We start from the raw sequence: 20,886 nt of genomic DNA, 5'->3' as shown, positions 1-20,886 counted from the left end.
GGAGTGAAAGGCAGGATATCAAATCCAAACTCTTCTTCTCCTTGGTGAACATGCAGGTATAAATATGATTACAATTTTTCTGGGTGGAAAAATCCATGTGCTTCTGTGGAAGGCAGAACCCACTATTTGTAAAGCCTTGCTCCTGGCACATCGCCCTGCTGTTCAGGTGTTATTGAATCACAATGTTACGTTGTGCAGTGATATGCTGCCTGGCACAACATTTAGAGTCTCAGAGCTACAGGGGTCTAGAGAGACAATCCTGCGCCGCTGGAGAAAATGCAAGATTTGACATTGATTTCTGTGGGAATAGGGGCTCCATCTTGATAGGCAATCAAGAAGCAGTCTAAACCTTTGCTGCTTAAATATTTTTTACTTAACCTATTAAGGCCCACAGTATGAAGAAATCAATAGCGCTTAAAATGAATAAATATCAGTGGTATTAGTAAGTCAGTCTGTGCCGCTATGGTGGTAGATATTATTAAACTTATTACATTTACAATTATAAGAGCTAAATGACCTTATCTGAATAACTGTGTTCTCTTAAACTGATTGATTGGTTATTATCACTGATCAGCCATCATAGGAAAAGTTTTATTATCAAGTGCTGAAGCTGGGATGGGAAACCTGTGATTCTCCATATGTTGTTGGGACGCCAGTTCCCACCATCCCTGACCATTAGCCATGCTGGTTGGGGCTGATGGGAGCTGGAGTCCAATAACATCTGTACCATCATAGATGCCGCCACAGATTAAGTGCTAAAGCTCATCACTTAACGATCACCACCACTTCAGTTCATCATAACACTTCTATCTTTTCTCCTTAGCCTCACCTAGTATAGTAGCACACAGTATATTGACTTGTCATTTAACAATTCCCAAGTTTACCTGTCAACCCCCTTCTCCCTCTCCCAGGCCTTCTATGGTATCTTTGGGCTGCCAGATCTGGCACAGGGCCACCAAGGTTTTTCAGGCTCATTAGTCTGCTTTTTACAGGTGTCAATTATTCCATAACATCTGCTCACCTAGCAAATGGGAGTTCATGCCTGGTTATATCTTATGTATCGTTAGTTCAAAGAGCTTAGTCTGATGTTAATTTGTTAAAAGGCCAGTAACAGGAAAGACTGTGATGAAGGAATCTGACACAGGGAGACACAAGTGTTGATTCCTTATAATTGATTTGGCTGCATTCTCTGTGGCCTTCCAGCCAAGGGCTCTGATATTAAAGGCAGCTGCCATACTTGTCAGACTATGTCCATCTAGCCTAGTGACTACTCTGACTGGCAGCTGTTCTTCAAACTGCTCTCCAACAGAGAGAGGTTTTCTGATGTGAACTCAGTGTGGTGTTAGAGGGGAAAGAGATTGCAGTGAAAGACACACAGATGATGCCACGGGTGGCAAGACACTGGTCAGAGGAGAGATGGCTTTAAATCCCAGGAAATGGATTTACCAGGTGGCCTTGCCCAGCTCACGAACCTCCAGCCTCCGTAACCTCCGTACTGGAAATATCAATGGCAACCATCCTTCATAGGCATTCATGTGTTTTTAAATTTTCATTTATGAATCGCTTCCCATAAAGCATCAATAGTCAAACATAAATATGATTTCTAAGCCAATACAAATAAAGAGTGAGATGCAAATCTCCACTTCAAAGACTTCTTGGAAGAGGAAGGTCTTCAACAGCCAGGAGTACCTATGGTTAGGTCCTGCCACACTAAAATTCCCATTCCAACATGATGTTTAACAGACTTCCTGGAGAGATGGCATCTGCAGGAGACCCTGCCCGATGCAATGACTCACTGAATATATAAGGGGTGAGATGATATTTTAGGTACGTGGTCCTGAGCTGTATAAAGCTATGTACACCAGCACTAGCACCTTGAACATACCCAGGTAGCTAATTGGCAGCCAGTGCAAGTGTTTCAGAAGCAGCCAGCGCTACATGATGGCGGTATTCTGCCCCAGTGAGAACCCCAGCCACTGCATTTTGCACAGGCATCAACTCCCAATCAACTTCAGGGGCATCCCCACATGGAGCACATGGCAGTAATCTGCCCTGGAAGTTACTGGCACATGAAGAACAGGGGTCAGGCTGTCTCAGTCCAGATTGCAGATAAAATTCTAAATTGTCACCAGTGGCCAGGCATCTTATTCCATTGCTCAGATCCTCTCACTCATTTATTACTCTGTGTGTGTGTGTAAGTTCATGAGGCTCCCTGGCAATCCCCATTCAGATATTGCCCTGGCTGAGACCAGCTTAGCTTTAACAATGTGACAGCATTATCATGTGCCCACAGACCATCCTCTGGCCCCCTAGCAAACTGTCTTTGGGCAAATATTAGCTTGCAGAAGGCAAAGACTCTGAAGGACATAGGCGCCGACTCCATGGGGCTTGAGGGGGCTTGAGCCCCCTCAAAAAAGTTTTTTGGGGGGCTCAGCCCCCCCAATAATCTCGGGCGCCGCCGCCGTCCCCCGCCTCCTCCCCACCTGCTCCCTCGCCAGCCAGCCAGCCGCGCACCCTAGCCGGAGAGCCCCGGCCGTCCCCCGCGAGATTAGGGAATCCCCGGGGGCGGGGGCTCCTGCCTCTAGCCCCAGGTTTCCCGCATATCAGCTGTTCCGGAGCTGATAAATAGGCAGCAGCACGCTCTCCCCTATTCGCTCACGAGGGGGCGGCGTCACTTTATTTGCATATTCATGAGCTTATTTGCATATTCATGAGCTTATTTACATTTCACGAGCTTTCCCGGGCCCCCCCAATATTTTTTATAAGTCCGCGTCCCTGCTGAAGGACCAAAGAGGGATTCTTCTTTAAGACAATCTGATGGAAAGCAGATATTCAGAAGCACTTTAAAATTATGTAAGCCCTAATACGCTTTAATCACTGCTTTGTACTCACAATCAAGATTGATTCCCCTCAGCCCCACTTATGGCTGCTGCGCTATGCAACTCTTAAACAGCGGTAATAATTGTGTACAATCGAGATATGGTGGTTTTTTCAGATTAGCCTTAGGTAAATGGGTAGGATATGTGCACTCTCACAGTTTGGCCCGATTTTAAGGTTCAGTATGCACTCTGTGTAGGTTAGGATGAGCACAGTGTAACAATTCTGCATAATGATTCTTAAGGTAAAACAACCTGAGCACCTAGCTGTCGATGTTAACAGATGCCACATAAAAAGGCCACATAATTATAGCAGCAACAACATCCGCCATACCATCAGGAGCTCATTCACTTGGACACCCTCCAATATTCCACACAACATCACTCATCAACAGCGACAGCCTTCTGGTGTCTACACAGGATGAACAGAACAGCCTCTAAAGATAAATGGACCCAGATTTGAAATCCAAAGCAGCAATGTTGAGAAAACTCATCATTCTTCATCCACCAAAAAAATCCTTCCAGTTGGAGATGCCAGCGCAATATGGTGGGGAAAGACCTTATTGGAAAATTTGATTCTATTCTCATTCAGGTCTTGACCAAGACCCAGGCTTGCTATGAATAGTCACTATTCTGATATGCCACAGGCATTCTGGACTTTTTGGATTTCATGCCCTTTTGCTTCTACGGTGCTTTTCCTCTCTGTATACTAGTGCATGTGTGTGCACACTCATAGGTGCAACCTGCCAAACACATCTAACAGTGAGTGCAACTCCACAAAAACTAATGCCACCATAAATTCTTAGCTTTCAATATGCCACAATGCCCTTTGCTGCTCCCCACCCCCCACCCCCGGTGACAGACTAATGCTACAAACCTACAAACACTTCAGAGTAAGTCCCACTGAACTCAGTGAGATTTGCTGCTGAGTAAACGGCGGGTGGCGCTGTGGGTAAAAGCCTCAGCGCCTAGGGCTTGCCGATCGAAAGGTCGGCGGTTCGAATCCCCGCGGCGGGGTGCGCTCCCGCTGCTCGGTCCCAGCGCCTGCCAACCTAGCAGTTCGAAAGCACCCTCGGGTGCAAGTAGATAAATAGGTACCGCTTACCAGCGGGGAGGTAAACGGCGTTCCGTGTGCTGCGCTGGCTTGCCAGATGCAGCTTTGTCACGCTGGCCACGTGACCCGGAAGTGTCTCCGGACAGCGCTGGCCCCCGGCCTATAGATGTGAGATGGGCGCACAAACCCCAGAGTCTGGCAAGACTGGCCCGTTCGGGCAGGGGTACCTTTACCTTTTTAAACATGCACTGGATTTGTGGAAAATACTGGGGGTGGGGGGGACATTATCCCATAGAATGCACACCACCTCCCCTAACTGCGTGAACAAACCTTAATAGCACAAAGCCTTTGATCTAGCCCTCTTTCCCCCCCACACACACACATTTCCCTACCAGCTTAACAGCAGGAAATGAAAGGACAGGAAACAATATTGCTATATCTGAGAAGAATGTGAAACCTGTGTTCACTCTTTAAGGAAAAGCAACACCATCACCATTACATATTCACATCAGCCAATAATTTTTTTGTTTGCACCCTTGTAAGAACAGGAAACAGAACGGAAGGAATAGATGCTCGCTGCTGCTTTGAGTGCAAACCATAAAGAAGGGCAGAAAAGAACAGATTAGCACTTAAATAAAAGTGTGGGGCTTAATAGAGGGAGAAACGGAGGCTCTGGAATCCACTCTCCCCCACCATCCAATGCACAGATAAAAGAAGGCAAAGAAAGCTTACTGGGGCCTCTGTTTTTATCACACGTATGGAGATGGGAGAGTCCCAATGAAATGGTAAAGCTGCTTTGTAAGTGCACAAATGCTAACACTTCACATTCTACATTCTTGATGCAAGGATATATATTTTTCTGGCAAGCTTTCCATGTGCCTGTAGTAGCTGTATGGCAAGGAGAAGATAGAATGAGGTGGGCAAAACTTCATCAACTGAACTTCTACTTTCATAAGTAGATTGGAGGCACACAGAATTCAGCAACCCCACGCACAAGGAGAGATCGGATTGCCCATGCTGGATAGGCAGGCTGGTTTACAGGTGAAGATGCCAAGGCACTTGCTGCTGGACCAGGAAGCAAAGGTCTGCAGCCAGGACAGGTTACCTGCTCCCACGGAAACAGGTGGAATCCACTCAATCCACAAGGAAAAAGATTCTGTGCTCCTCTTGGGAGTCTGTTGAGATTTTCCTCTACCTCACTGCAAAGTCTGCCAGCAGCTGACCCTGAGCTATGTACCTAAGAACTCCTCAACCAGACAGGAATTCAACAGGAGTCTATTTCTCACCACATTCCAGAACGGTGGCAGAAGTTGCACCAGCCCTTACATTTTTAGCGGGCATGGCAAACAGCTCTTTAATAAGAGTTTGGAGGAACCAGATTAATCTGACACATCATTAAAATCGCACAGAGAAAGCGCCCTGAAGACCTTACCATCCCACACCCCTCATCTAAGGGAAGGATTCTTGACACACAAACCCATGGCTGCCCCCCACATTACACCCTTGGGGGACAATACTAAATTCCATCACTCAGGCAAGCATGTGCCAGGAGGAGGAGCAAGCAAGGTACGCTGTGCAAACAGTGGCAAGTGCAGTGAAATGATCCAGCTGAATCCAAACACACCGTGCCAGCCTACATGGCTGGAAAGGGCTATGACAGAGTCATAGAATCATCAAGTTGAAAGGGACCACAAGGGTCATCTAATCCAACATGGGGCTCAAACAACAACCCTGAGATTAAGAATCTGGTGATCTGCCTAGTGGCATAGCGTGGGTTGTCAGCACCCGGGGCAAGGCAAGTAATTTGCACCCCCTAACCCGTGGATTTGCACCCCCTAACCCTAACCCCCAGATGTTGTGCCCGGTGCGGCCGGCCTCCCCTGCACCCCCCACTGCTACGCCACTGGATCTGCCAACTGATGATAATGGATGTCAATTAGTCAGACTCTCAGTCATGCCTGGAACATCATTTGTTCCAGAAGCCATGGGGGGGGGGCGGATTTTGGCCCTACAGGTGGAAACTGGTTGCAGTCCCCCAAGCCAAGAAAAAGAAACTCTGCACATGCTTCAAAGCCTCCTCCTAGCATAAAACTAAATCTCAGGGCTCAGAGAAATGGGTCCTCTCCTCAGTAAGGCGGGATCCTCTCACGCCAAAGATATTTAACCCTACTTAGTCATGGCAAATCTAGATTTATCACTTCGCCTGGATGAGGAAGAGCCAGCCCCCCCCCCCCCCAGTGTTGCAAAGCGCAAGGCGGTAGTCGCCCGTGCAAAACTTCAAGCGCGACAGTGAACTTTGCCACTTAGCTTAACTCTGCCCACCAGCGCGCGCGCAGACGCACGCGCCCCCAGCCCGTCCAGGCCAGCCTCCTCTCCTCTCCCTTCCTTACCGTGACTCTGCTTCGACTTCAGGGCGCCGGTGAGCTGCAGCCGGTCCGCCAAGCACTGCAAAAGTAGCAGCACTCCCGCCGCCGCCGCCACCTGGGCTCCCCCCAGCTTCGCCATAGCGCCTCGCGGGCTGCGCGCTCGCCGGTCCGCCTCCCGCTGGACTCTCGGTGCGCCGCTTCGGGGAACGAGAAAAGCAGCAGCAGCAGCGCTCGGGAGGAAAGATTCGCGCGCCTCCCTCCCCCTCCCTTCCCTTTAAATCCGGGGTGGAGGAAAGTCACTTTTTATTCCGATCCGATTTCATTGAGCCGGGCAGGAGAGGCGCCGACGTATCCCAGTCCCGACTGTCGCCGCCGTCGCCGCCTTTTTGTTTTTCCAGCCTGCGAAGCCAAAAGGCGATCTTAGTCCAACGGCATAATAACGAAGAAAGAAGGGCGTAAAAGGGCGTGAGTGCGTTTCCCCGCGGGCGAGAGTGTGAACAAGCGAAACCGAAATCGGAGCCGACCACTAAGTACCAAAGTCGCCCAAAAGCGCGGGGGGGGGAGAGGGGGAGTGCTTTAGCGTGCGTGTGTGTGATCCCCACCGAGGAACTCTCCCTTTCTTTGCTAAGCCCGAGCCGATCTCAAAGGGAGGAGGGGCGGCCGGCTTCAGAGCCGACGGCGATCCTTTCCCCAAACAAAACAAAACAAAACAAGAGCCCTTTCCCTGGGAGTGTCCCCGCCACACACGCGTCCTCCTCGCAGACCCTGCCCCCTTCCTCGCAAACTCCTCCAAGCCGTGACTTCCCGCCGAGCGATCCAGTGGAGAAATCCAGGGGACAGAGTCTTAAAATGATTTCGGAGACAAAACAAGCCCTCTCGCTCTTCCTGCGCGAGGACGGGATGGAGCGGGGACGAGGGTGGCTCTCCGAGGAGCCTGAAGGAGGCCGGGTCCAGTCGAACCCCCCCCCCCCCGCAACTGCTTGAGATTAGGCTGGAGTCTTTTTCTTTTTTAAGAAGGCTGTCCAATTAAAAACAAAGCCAATGGGTAAGGGCGGGCGAGGGGCTGGAGGGAAGCGCCTCCGAAGCCACGCCGAGGTGGTCTCTCGAGGGAGAGGGCGAAGCAACGCCCGGGCAGATGCTGGATGCGAAATAGTTTGGCTGCTTGGCCGCCGGGGGAGGCGGGAGCGGCGCGCTCGCTCGCTCGCTTCCCTTTGGCCAGGCAGCCGGTGCCTCGCACTGGGGCACTGGGGCTCGCCTCGCTCAAGGCGTAGCAGCAGCAGCCGCAGCCGCCCCGCTCGCCCTCCTCCCCCCACCTTCCTCTGCCGGAAGCCAGCTGCCCCGGCCGATGCTCTTCCCCGGAGGAAGACGAGAGACCAGCAGGAGCCGGGAAAGGAGAGAGAGAGAGAGGGAGCTCGCCGCCGCCGCCGCGCCTCCTGCTGCTGCCTGGCGCTCCTCCTCGCAGCCGGCAGCGCTGCCTGGGCGCCTCCGCGCGACTCTGCCTCGCTGGGTTTGGTCTCCCAGCAGAGACGGGTCACACGCGCCCCTCCCTCCCTCAGAGAGAGGCATCGCTCCTGCGCGGCGGGAGAGGCAGCAGCCGGAGGGCTCCCCCAAACGAGCGCATGGGACCGGAGGGGAAATCCTCTCCGAGGAGGATTGAGCGCAGCCGAGAGAAGCCTTTCGAGGAGCTGCCGTGTCCCCTGGAAACCCCCGTCCCAGCTCTGCCTGCCTGCCGTGGGGCTCGTATCGCCCTTTAAATGTGGGGACTTTGGGTTTTCCTCGGGCTGAATTCCGAGCCTTTTCACAATCTGGTGGCGGGAGAGAGGGGAATCAGCTGCGAGGGAGGAAAGAAAAGGAGCTGCTCGCCTTTCCTATGGCCAGGCTACACAGCTGCTGTTCGCAGCCCAGTCTGAACGCCTCCTCGCCAACCCCGTCGATGGTTTCTTAGGCACCCCCCTCTCTCCAAACCTGCTTCGCCCTGGGACGTGCCTATAACTATAACTCGTGGTCCTGATGTCCCAACGCTCCCACGGGGCACATTTCATTCAGGCGGAGGAGGGGGTGGTTGGCTAACGGCCAACAGGCAGAAAGGACTGTCCAACAATGCGATTATCCACACACACGCATCTGATCCATGGATTAACATCAAAATCCTTGCATTAAAGCTCACTCCTAAGGAACCAGTGGGTCATTAGGCTTTCAGATGCACTTTGAACAAAGAGATGTTCAAAGGGAAAACTGCTTTTAATAACGCTGCTTTTGCAGGTACTATTGGTCTGGGTCTCACCCAGCATCTTTTCAGTACACCCAGTTAGGATTCAGCAGTCCAGTTGTACACTCTTGGGTATTCAGCATTAGCTTAAGGCGTGCAATAATCACATGCCCACTTTTACAGCATCTTCATAGCATCCCAAGTCGCTCTTGGAATGCTCTCTTTATCATACCCTCCAAGTGTTTACTTGTGTAACACGCCCTACCATATCTTGCAGAGAAGCACTTCAGAGAGGGCCAAATCGTCATCATTAGACTTAGTTGATGATATCTTAATTGACCCTCATGGCTCACTCCTGAGGTTGAGCTGCAACATGGAAGCCATAGGAAATGTTTCAATGTGGTTATTCAACCAGTGGCGGACTTTGGGCTTCACAGGCACCCTGTGTGACGCTAACATTCAGGCCACCCTCCCCACCTCTCGCACTCCATTTGGGCAGTCCCTCCAGGGTACTACTCAGTGCATCCACACAGGTCACACTACCGTAAAACTGCCTATATATTCAACCATACCACAGTAACTATAGATGAGAATGAAGAGACCCTCACCGGTTAACCATCTAATGTAATGATGACAGCAGGTGACTGACAGATAGGTGGTCCTGCCCACCTATCAAAGTTGACCCCTGGGGGTAGGAGGAGAGGTATGATTTAGTAGTTTGTTCCCAGCAAGAAACTATAAGCAGAGAGTTCAGCTGCGCACTCTGCAAGGATTTGTTCCATGCTGGCAAAACAGCAAAACAATAGGATCTGCTCATCAGCAGATGAGCAGAGGGTTCAGTCTTGTTCTTCAGCACCCAGCAGGGTTGAAACCTGACGCACACACCCATCAAGTGATGGGCTGGTCTTCAGAAGATTGACAGGTGGTTCAATGTGGACCCTCTGGTGGTGCAAGATTGGCCTGTGGGCCAGAGGTTCCCTGCTCCTGCAGTAGACGTGGAATAGATGTATTGCACATCTGTATTCCTGCCTGTGTTGTCAGGGGGATCCAACAGTGAGCATCTCTTGCACGCAACAGCTGCTGCATGGCATCTCTGCTATACAGCGCTATACACGACTCCCATGTGTTGGCTGTAATGTAAAAATCAGCCATCAGTTCACTGTTGCATACCAATACTATGGCATTCTATTCACTTGTATGCTTTTGAGAATATCATCCTTAGTAATTAACAAGACCATTCACCTTTCAAATTGTAATTATATAAATAGGGCTGCAGTGCTTCAAACGTAACAGCTAAATACAGTCATACATTAGCCCAGAAGGATAAGCAGCAAATCAGATTTTATCTAAGCAAGATGTTTAAAGTTGCATCAATCTTATAATTAATTGTTTTACCCTTTCATGCTTTGGCATTCTGGCGCACTGAAGCAGAACTCTTAGCCTCCGTTGTCCCTTGATCTCCCTGGTTATTCGCTGTGAAACACGATGGATTTTTGTTTACAGGTTTGGATCTTTATCCGAAAGGATTTAAATTGATTTAAATTGGCAGAGTGGGGAGAACAAAAAAAAGGGGGGGAAAGGAATATAACCACAGTACGCCTCTGATATGCCAGACGCAAATGTGCACACAGAGATGTGGCTCCATGAATTAAAACAATCAAGGCAGCTTGCAACAACAAGAAATACACAATATAAAACTGTAAGAGCCCTGGCATTCAATGCCCCCAAGTAAGGAACGTGTGCACAGATATGCATACTGACCATACCATACCATCTGAGTTATTGGTGAGAAACATGGGGACAGCATCTGAAGGGATCCTATATGAGAATAGATATATGCATGGGGGGCTCCCTACAGGGTGATGGAAACTGAATTAGAGGTTCTGAACCCATGGAAGAAATCCTAAATGTTGAGGGAGTGGCGAGGCATTCTGTTCAATTCACATTTAACGGTGAAGCTACCTAATCTGTACTCTCCAAAACAATGCAAGAACCAAAGCGTAGTCATCCCATTGAAATTTGCACTTCTCCAGCTTTTGTGCAATGCAGTTCTCCAAGCAAGTAATGTGTAGAAAAATACATACACTGGGGTAAAGTGTGCATTAAAAATGCATTCTATTAGTGAAAATAATGTACCAAAATGCATTATATAACTGGGAAACTGCTTCGCAAAAATGTGTTTATTGAGCAAAATTGCATGCAAACATGTATACTGTATTAGGAGAAATTTGCACCAAAATGCTAATGAATTTATATGAGGACTTTTTTAAAAATTAAAATTTTTGAACTGAATTTAAGGCCTCAGAGGATGGTCTCAGGGTCTGGGTAGGTTCATATGGAGAAAGGCAGTCCTTGAGGTATTGCTGTCATGAGCCATTTAGGGTTTTATAGATAAAAAAACAGCACTTTGAATTGGGCCCAGAAACTAATTGGCAGCCAGTGCAGTGCAGGGTCGGTGTAATATGCCCAAACCATCTTGTCTCTGTGTGCAACCAGGCTACTGAATTCTGCACCAGCTGAAGTTAAGGTAGGCAGTTCTTCCCCACCAACAGCTACTGAATATTCCCTTTTGTATGTTCAATACAGTGGTACCTCAGGTTAAGAATTTAATTCGTTCCGGAGGTCCGTTCTCAACCTGAAACTGTTCTTAACCTGAGGTACCACTTTAGCTAATGGGGCCTCCCGCTGCCGCCGCACCCCCATTTCTGTTCTCATCCTGAAGCAAAGTTCTTAACCCAAGGTACTGTTTCTGGGTTAGCGGAGTCTGTAACCTGAAACGTCTGTAACCTGAAGCAACTGTAACCCAAGGTACCACTGTACCCACAGGTACTGTGGGTGCTTAACACCTGAATAGGGCTAAGTTAAACAAAGACCAAGAGACAGCCGATAAAAGCCCAAGGAGTGTAGAAAACATATTCCAAGCTGCAAAAACAAATCAAAACACTAATAAACGTCATATGTAGCAGGAAGGTTTGATTATGTTTTTGGCAAATGTTGGGGTTCTGCTAAGGTTCCAGCAGAATGAACTTCACAAATTCTTTGCAACATGCTCATCTTCCAGGCCCTCCCTTTCTTCTTTCCACTAATGCTTGAGACAGTTACCTGCTTACTGTTACAAAGCCAACAACCCAGGAGTCCATTTAACATCTTTTCATTTTTAGATGTTGTACGTATGACTTTGAAAATAGTGACTCGTATCACTATTAAACAATCCACTACCATTTATTGAGATGTGCATGCTTTCTCTTGTTACAATACATAAAGCAGAGCATGCACTGTTAATTTTGCCATTGGAGAGAGAAGAAATTGTCAAGTGTCCTGGGATCCCCCAAAGTCTTTCAGCTTCTTCCTTCTCTTGCTAGTAGATCCGGAGAAAGATGGCAGCTGTTACGCTTCTTGAAGCCTGTTTGGTCTGTTAATGCAACATTAGCAGATTTATCTTTTTGAAAGTGAAATTCTTAAAGTGGGAAGTAATTGGTTTGATACGTTTAAAGAACACCTGCTGGGATAATTACCCATCTATCTCACACTGAGGATGAGAAGATGAATGAAATAAGAATTGCAAAAGCTTTATTGGCGCAATGCAAGATCAAGGATATTTGATGTTAAGGAATGAGTTCAATGTCTGTTTCAGAAATTAAGAGCCCACCTTCTGAAGTTGCCAAAGGGTTTCCATTCATAAGTGGTACCTCGGGTTATGAACTTAATTTGTTCCAGAGGTCCATTCTTAACCTGAAACTGTTCTTAACCTGAGGTACCACTTCAGCTAATGGGGCCTCCTGCTGCCACGCAATTTCTGTTTACATCCTGAAGCACAGTTGTTAACCTGAGGTACTACTTCCAGGTTAGCAGAGTCCGTAACCCAAAGTGTTTGTAACCCGAGGTGTTTGTAACCCAAGGTACTACTTTATTTACCACCAGAGGTTCAACTGCACATGTTGTCAGTCTTCCATGGGACACAGGATTAGGAAGGACTGAAGTGCTTTGGCCTTCCCGTGCATTCTTATTCTATGAAAATAGAATGTGGACATGGGTGGCACTGTGGTCTAAACCACTGAACCTCTTGGGCTTTCTGATCAGAAGGTCGGCAGTTCGAATCTGCACGATGGGGTGAGCTCCCATTGCTCTGTCCCAGCTCCTGCCAACCTAGCAGTTCAAAAGCATGCCAATGCAAGTAGATAAATAGGTACCGCCGCGGTGGGAAGGTAAATGGCATTTCCATGTGCTCTGGTTTCAGTCACAGTGTTCCGTTGTGCAGAAGTGTTTTAGTCATGCTGGCCACGTGATCCAGAAAGCTGTCTGTGGACAAACACCATTTCCCTCAGGCTGAAGCGAAATGAGCGCCGCAACCTGATAGTCACCTTTGATTGGACTTAACTGTCCAGAGGTACCTACCTATTCTGTGAAAGGAATTCAAAAAGTTAAGACAGCCTCACCCTTCCAGGTCCAGTCGGAGCAACACACTGCCCAAATTGACAGCGCATAACAAACAAGAAGTTGCATTAAATAGACTAGAGGAGGAAAACCACAGACCCTCCAGGCCTTTCTATCAGGCCTCAGATATTGTTTAGCTTGCCTGGAATGTGTCCTTGAACACTGATAGTATAGGATGGCTCTGAAAAATTTCAAGAGGCCAACATACAAACAAACAAACAAACAAGGCAATGCACACCCCATGGTACGTTGGGAAGTGACTGGAAAGAAGAAAGGATACTATAGATAACAGCAAATGTGGAGAGGAAGGAATAAAATAGGACATGGGGTGATAAAAGAGGGTATACAAGTACCAGGGTTAAGGGGCAGAGGTTATAAAAGGTCCGGCTTCCTTCTAAAGGCCTTAAAAGTCTCAGGCAATACAGTAACTTCCACAGCTGTTTATGATATCCGTCTTCAGGACCATAACACTGGTCAAGTTCCAAGCAGACAGAGACTGCTTAGGCCTGTAATTTTATGGTCAGCTTTAGGGAGCATTAAGTTTACTTTGGTTTAATGTTCTGACATATTCTATGAGTGTAACTCTCAATTCCTGGGTTAAAACTCCCATTGAGGTATTATTATTTCCTTGCATTTAGTATATATGTTTGTTTAAGAGCTGTAAGCTACATAACTCTATAGTTTGGTCCTGAAACTTACATTAAACAGCTGATGCATGTATTTGCTTTCCAAAATATGCATCAAGGCCAATACACACCCAACCCACATGTGTGTGTGATTACTTTATGCATGCTTTTTTTTTAAAAAAAAAAACAAAAGTAAGAACTTCCATGACACAAAAAAGTAATGCGACAATTGCCCCTCAAATATGGACCCAGGTTCAAATTCCTTCTTCTGTGGCCTTCCTGGGTGGACTTGGGCATGCTCTTGTGTCTGAGCCTCAGTTTGCCACCTATAAAATGGACCTAGTGTCACAAACATGGCATGATGGCAAAAACAAAACAAAACCAAAGATCAAATAGAATAACTTCTTAGTGAACAAAACTGTAGTTGCCAGTTGTTTTCATAAATGTTTGAATAAAACACTCTTATGGTTGGTGTTTTGAAGAATGTGCTTGCTATCTTCCTCCTCTGCATTTCCCCAAACAGCATCCAGGCTATGTTAAGTCGAATACCCTAGGGATAAATTCCTACCAATTAAGAACTGGGCTCAAATTCTTCCAACATTGCTCTCGCCCTTCATTGCTTCTTGCTTTCCCTGTTAACACCATCAATCACTAAGGGGGAGGAGCGGAGAAATCCTTGCCCCAGGTTCTTGCACTGCACTGCGCACTGCTAACTTCACTGTCTCTCCATGTGTCCAGCGGAATTTCTATTTGCTGTGTCATCTTGCATCTGGAAGCTATCCCCTGTTTTACTGTCATTCCACCTTTATTTCTTCCCACCACAATAAACTGCCATAGATTATAGCTTTGCAAACTGTTTTTGACGTATAAACATCCATTGCTGGGGTGAGTTCTCCCAGCGTTCAACCATTCTTGCAGCAGTAGCAGTAGCAGAGGCAGCCACCAGTAGTTCATGGGTCAAAACCAGCCGCAGTCACTGTGTGAGGAGGACTGAGTGGGAAGAGAAATTCCTGTCCATACTTTTAAGCCAGGGGTAGGTAGCTATGTGGCCCTCCAGAACTCCCTCTCTCTCCCTCTCTCTGGCCCTTGGAGCTCTCACCAGACCACACCCCATACCAGCCATACTTCATGCCCTCTTGAAGTGTTTTTCTCCGTCTGGAATGTGTCCTCATTCTCTGATATTGCCTCTTGGTTGCCTGGGTGGAAGATAGAGGTGTGAATGTATGGAGAAATCAGAGGCCAAAAAAACAAAAACAAAAACCCAACCCATTAGTTGCTTTGTTCGCCTTTATTGCTGGCACTATGTCCCTCACAGAAGGTTGTGCAGAAGGGAAATGCATCCCTTGGTCTGAAAAAGGTCCTCCACCTCTGCTTTAAGGAGTGGGAAGCAAGAGTGAGGGCGGGGGAGCAGCATGCAAGTCCGCAGTGGGCATTGGAGAATGCAAGCACACAACTGGATCCATCATCCCAGGACACATCAGCAGCAATGACTGTTCCATCTCAGCTACAGGCTTGCACACTGCTGGCTGCAGTGGCAGAGGAAGCTGCTCAGGCGCATGGGGCGCACCACGGGGCCTCCGGAGTCTGCCTGCCTCCTCCCACTCAGCCACCCTACAGCTGGGGGGGGGAGGCAGCGGGTGGACCGTTTGGGCAGCATGGAGCCTGCACGTGCTCAAACCACATCGTCTCTCCCAGGAGAAATGCGTAGCTCGGGCGCGCTGCAGGCACCGCAGTAAGTGCCACCCAGCATTTTGTCACCCCCCTCAGTGGTGACACCCAGGGCAGACCGCACCTACCGCACCCCCTTCCTCCGCCCCTGGCTGGCTGTGACTCCCCCTGCCTCCAGGTGCCTAAAAGGAATTCTGCTGCCTTTCTGATGACTGCGAAGCAGCTGGCAACTTTGCCTAGCAAACCACTTCACCAGCCACTGTTGGGCAGCTGCTCTTTCTGCCTGCAGGAAAAGGGAATGCTCTGGCATGATTCTGGATGACTCAAAACTCTTTGCATTGCCTGAAGAGATCATTCCCCTGCCCCCTTAACAGTTGCTTAGAGGGAGGGCAACCTCTGAAAGGTACAAGCCGTGGTAGCCACGAGAAGTGAGTTAGTTTGCAGGACTCTTTCCATTTCCACACATTTTTGTTTTGTTTAGCATGAACTCTTGGGGGGGTTTCAGCTTCAAGTGGGCAAACTGGCCTTGATGCCAATTCTCAACCTTCCCCAGACCCCACACCCCAGTACCAGCATTGTAGTAGGCCAGCTGCTCGTTACAATCTGCTTCATTGCAGCACTGGTTCAGAGCTGGCTGCAGAGGCTGACAAGGTCAGGCACTTTATCAACAGTGCCACCACCATCACGTTAGCTACAACATCTCAAGAAGGTCAGAGGCAGTGTGAATGAATGTTTGATATACAACACTCTCTTCTCCTGCTGGTCAAGGGAACTCACTGAGGCTGTTTTGCCCAGGGATCTCCAAAACCCTAGTGTTTGCATTGCATACACCTGTCATAAAATGTAGGCAACTCCTAATTCCAAGAGACACCTATTTCATTTTGGCTTTCTGGTGGTCCTTAACTACCTCATATATGATTGGTCCAGCTCAGTAGGCTCCATCCTGACTTGTAGCAGCTAGTGGCTTTCTACCCAGAAATACCAGGATTCAAACCCAAACATGTGCCCATGAGATGACCAAATCAGTTCTTCATTTTTCTAATCCTAAATTCAGTTTGCTACGGTTCTGCGTATTTTCTTTATTGTTTAAAAAAGAAATTCTCATTAAAATTCGTCAAGTATTTTTATGTGCTTTTGCCTCAGATACACGTTTTTGCAAGAAATTTCCCACTAATATAATCGATCTTTATATGTTATTTTCACTAATAGATGCAGTCTATGCACACTTTCCATCAACGTACACATTTTTGGTTGAAGAACTACACTAAAAAATTCAGTGAAGTGTGAACTTTGAAGGAGAGCTATGTTTTGGTTTGCATATTGTTTCAGCAAATGCAGATTTGCTAGGCTGGTATTACAATGTGAACTGGACTGGATTTTTCTCCCATTTCTAGTTGTCACTAAGCTTGTCCCAGTTTTTTTACTGAGACTTATGTGGGGTGCCCCGACAAAAACTCAATTGCTGGCATTATCTGATTGCAGCCCTGAGTTCCCAAAAAACAGAACCATCTGACAAAACTGAGAGGTGCATTCATTTTTCCAGGCGAGAGACGAGTGACTTGCCTCTTGCTTGAAACCATGTATGTCTGCTGCAGCTCATTACAAGAAATGCCAGTCACAAAGCAGATAGAAGTGCCAGCATTTTCATCTGCAGTCGGATTCCTGGGTTTCAATGAACCCAGAATGGCAGCTGCTTTCTCACTACTCAAGGTCTGTGCCCTTGTGGAAATAACTACAATTCAGATGGTGTCCTTTCTGCAGGAAAGTGCAGTTTGGGAAACCTGGGCCACAGAGGAACGTGGATTCTGATGGTGGATTAGGTTTGTTTGTGGTAGCTCCAAGGAAGGGTGCTGCCAGACAAGGACTTAATTTGCAAGGTTGTTGCAAATGGCTCATAGGGTTGGGCTTGGTTTTTTGTTTTGTTTTTAACTTACTGGATTTTTTCTGGAAAGGGTAGCTGTGGATCAAACAGGGGCAGGGGAATATGGGCTGGCATTTTGATGCAAACACTTTCATGTGGATGCACAAGGAGGACCAATCCCATAATAAGCACTTGCATGGAAGCTCGCAAGAAGATTCCACCCCATGAGGCACAGACACATACATCAGGTCTTAATATGTGTTTGGTAAGTTAATTTTGAAACGGAATTAGTTCCAGTTCACATCCTCCAAAAAGTAACTAATTCAATTCCCAGTTCATTCACATGGTCCTTGGCATTCCTTCCCCTCACAGCCTTCAGAATTTTACAAGCTGCTCTGCTAAAGTATAAATTATACTTAAGACAACTAAGAAAACACCAACATACTTTCTCAATCAAAGAGCTCAGATTTCAGGCCAATTCATGAGTGGCGATGTATATAGAACCACAGAATCACAGAGTCGGAGGGGACTACAACGGCCATCTATTCCAACCCCCTACAATGCAGGAATGATTTGCCCAACATGGGGATAAAACTCACAACTCTGGGATCAAGAGTCCTATGCATCTACATATATAAATGTCCACTATCTTCTCCAAGAGGAGTTACTCACATCAGCTTATAAAATATTAAAATAAACACAACAATAAGAACAAATCTTAATTAAACTAAAAGCAGCATCAAGAAACAACATCATAAAGGACAAAAAAAGCAACAATTTATAGGTAAATTACATTAAGCAACAATGGAATCCAAAGCTTGTTTTAGAAGAAATCATGTCAGATGTTGATGGAATACAAAAAAGGAGGGAGGGGACCTAACTCCTTGGGGAAGCGAGTCCCATAGATTAGGCATCACCATACAGAAAACCCTCTTGGGGTATTACAACAAGTTGTGCCTCAAGAGGCAATGGGACACGTCAGAAGGGCACAGCAGCTGATCTTTAAAGGATGAGCAGATGTTCATAGGAGGAGACAATACTTCAAGTGGCTCACTGTACAGATATACAGATAGCTTCCATACAGGAAAGCCATGTGTATCCTCATTCACACTAAAACACACATAGAAACAATTCTACAGGGCTCACATGAACCTCATGATGTGGATATGGAAAGGCATCCACAGCTGCATAGCAGGCAGAAAGCTGTTGAGGTCTGAAGATCTTGTTGGACCTCCGTCATTGCTCAATGGCAGAGAATACACTCCACAGGTTCAATATCTGGCATCACTGAGTAGGACCGACTCCCTAGCCTGAAACCCTAGAGAGTTGCTGCCAGTCAGTGGATAAAATGCGGAGTTACTGGGCCATCCTCAGCACAGGAAGTTGGTTTAAATCATGCCAGCTTAAATTGCAGGCATAAAGTATGCTGGATGCTGAGCTGCTGGGCCAAACAGATCTCAGCTCAGGACTGATCCCTTAGACCAGTGATGGCAAACATTGGCACTCCAGATGTTTTGGAACTACAACTCCCATCATCCCTAGCTAACAGGACCAGTGGTCAGGGATGATGGGAGCTGTAGTCCCAAAACATCTGGAGGGCCAAGTTTGGCCATGCCTGCCTTAGGCAGTCTGTTCTAATGGTCAGTATAACACACCCGCCTGTGTGTCTATGTGAAAACTGTATGCCCTCCAGATGTTTTGGACTAAAATCCCTATTATCCCTGGCAATTGATCCATGGTGGCCAGGGGTGATAGGAGCTGAAGAGCATCAGGAGTGGGGACTGTGTTAAGGAAGGCTGGCCTGAGGCATTTCAAGTAAATATTACCATGTTAAAAACAGGGAGTGCCCAAATCTAACTGCAATTCTAACATTCTCCAGAGTGAGGTCTTCCATCTTTAATTCATCTTTCAGCTCTAGCTATTATTCAGGCAATAAGAAAACTAGGATAAAGCATTTCAAAAGATACACATAATGTTTCAGACTCAATAAATCCTTGTTATCTCTTGGTCTTAGAGGGGGAATATCTAAAATTGTAAATGCATTTACTCTACTGCATAGCACAAAATGGGAGGAATTATTTTATCCATTCCTGGGTTTTTTCTTTTTACACGTAATGATGGAATTAAAATGATATATCTTAAAGATACTTGTGCAATCAAAAGAATAAGAAAAACCTGATTATGTAGGAGAAATTGTATCCTGTTTATAGACTGTTTCCTTTTTCTTCTGTTTTGCCTTAGCCACCTTTTTTTGCTTGTGAAAAATGGAACTTTGAAGAGCGCAAGGCTTATTTTCACAGCCCACAGTATATAACTATGTCAAACACACTTCAAAAACAGTTGCAATCTTCTAGTCATTAAAGTGAATTGTTAATGGTTTTTACCAACTTGATAGCTAAATAAGGCTTCTAAAATGTTTCCCAGCAAAATCTCTTCTGAAGTTTTGTGAGCCTTGGATAAAGCTGCTTTATTATTATTTTTCTTGGAGGACATGAAGTTCTGCTTCTCAGTTATCATATTTATCCAGTTCGGAGCAAGAAAGAACTAATTTATTTTAAGTGCAAAACCCTGTCAGCTACAGTCTCTTGCTAGGACAGTGGATTTTTGTTCCTTGTTTGGGCTCTGAATTGGGCCATATGCTTAGCTACAGTAAATTTCAGGAGAAACTGCAACAGAACGTTGCAGGGGATTCTTCCCAGTCTGTAACAGGAACATTCCTCCTCAGGGCTGCAACCAGCATGGAACAGGAGCTTTTGAGAAGTGTATTAAATAAAGCAGTTGTCAAAGAGTCATAATAAAACTGTGTTGAAGAAGTATTGTGGGGTATATGACCTCAAACTGGAATTTTAAAAATGGCATGTTGAAAATCAAATTTAGCTTTGTCAAGGAAAAGAGAGCTTTTATCTCATGAAACAGACAGGTCCAGATCAGAAATATAGAAAACCGGATAGAGTGAGGATCTTTAAGTTTCAAAATGCTAAGATGTTTTTGTTTCCACTATGCATAAGCAGGGAGAAGTAGAAGGTAGAAGCAAGCACACATTGCTTACAAATGCTAATTTCCTTAAGGCAACCATTCCAGTTAATGTTGCAAACTACCCAGGTTCAACTTGCAGCCATTGATGTTTGAAAGCAGGCTTCCTTGCTTGGTCTGGTTTATTTCTAGTCTACCTCTCTGATCAGCAACTAGTGGCTAATTTTACACCTCGGGCAGTTTTACGCGGTCCTGCCCTTTAGATGGTAGCAAGTATGACTTCAAAATGTGGTAAGCCAGCTCTGCTCCATATAGTGGCCACTTTCTCGTTCTGCTGCCCCAGAGGGACCCTGGAATTCTGTCTCAAAATCCTCCCCTGACAACATCACTGCCAGTTGTGCTATTTATCTGTCCAGAGTTGCTTTTGTGGGTTTTGTGCAATTTTTTGCCTGAGATACAGCCATTTAAACAGGAGCATGATATGGGCTGGTAGAGGTTGAGGCTGATACTCATTTGGAATTGTGGGGCAGAAGGCAGAGAAGCCAACAGTAGGTGGAGCCAGAGCCAAGGCCAGGCAGAGACAACTCCCTCGAGTTTTTGCCCCCTTCTTCCCTGCTGAATTCTATAATGGAAACACTGAGTCAGAGGAAGAGGCAGCTGACAGCAAGGGCCACCCCCTGGCATTAGTAAGAAGGGAGACAGTTGGGGGCCAGTTGGATGAGCTTCCATTGGCTGTTCATGCAATATAGTCAAGGAAGGGGAAGTTTTTCAGCCTCTCTTTAGTACAGGCATGTCCAACAGGTAGGTCGTGATCTACCA

The 20,886-nt window shown here is 46.9% G+C and overlaps 1 protein-coding gene across 1 annotated transcript in view; it reads right to left on the bottom strand.

Moving 5' to 3' along the window:
- The window catches only part of PLXDC2 (plexin domain containing 2), a 241,551-nt gene extending 234,285 nt beyond the window's left edge, over positions 1-7,266 (bottom strand). The window contains exon 1 of the mRNA XM_082193641.1: positions 6,321-7,266. Within this exon, the coding sequence (XP_082049767.1) occupies positions 6,321-6,435 (115 nt within the window). The 5' untranslated portion in view covers positions 6,436-7,266. The remainder of the gene's footprint in view (positions 1-6,320) is intronic.
- Between the last annotated feature and the right edge of the window lie 13,620 nt (positions 7,267-20,886).

This window comes from Podarcis vaucheri (assembly GCF_965113315.1).
Source record: "Podarcis vaucheri genome assembly, chromosome: 12".
Lineage (NCBI taxonomy): Eukaryota > Metazoa > Chordata > Lepidosauria > Squamata > Lacertidae > Podarcis > Podarcis vaucheri.
Note: the sequence above shows the minus strand (reverse complement) of the source record. Positions and strands in the feature narration are given on the sequence as shown.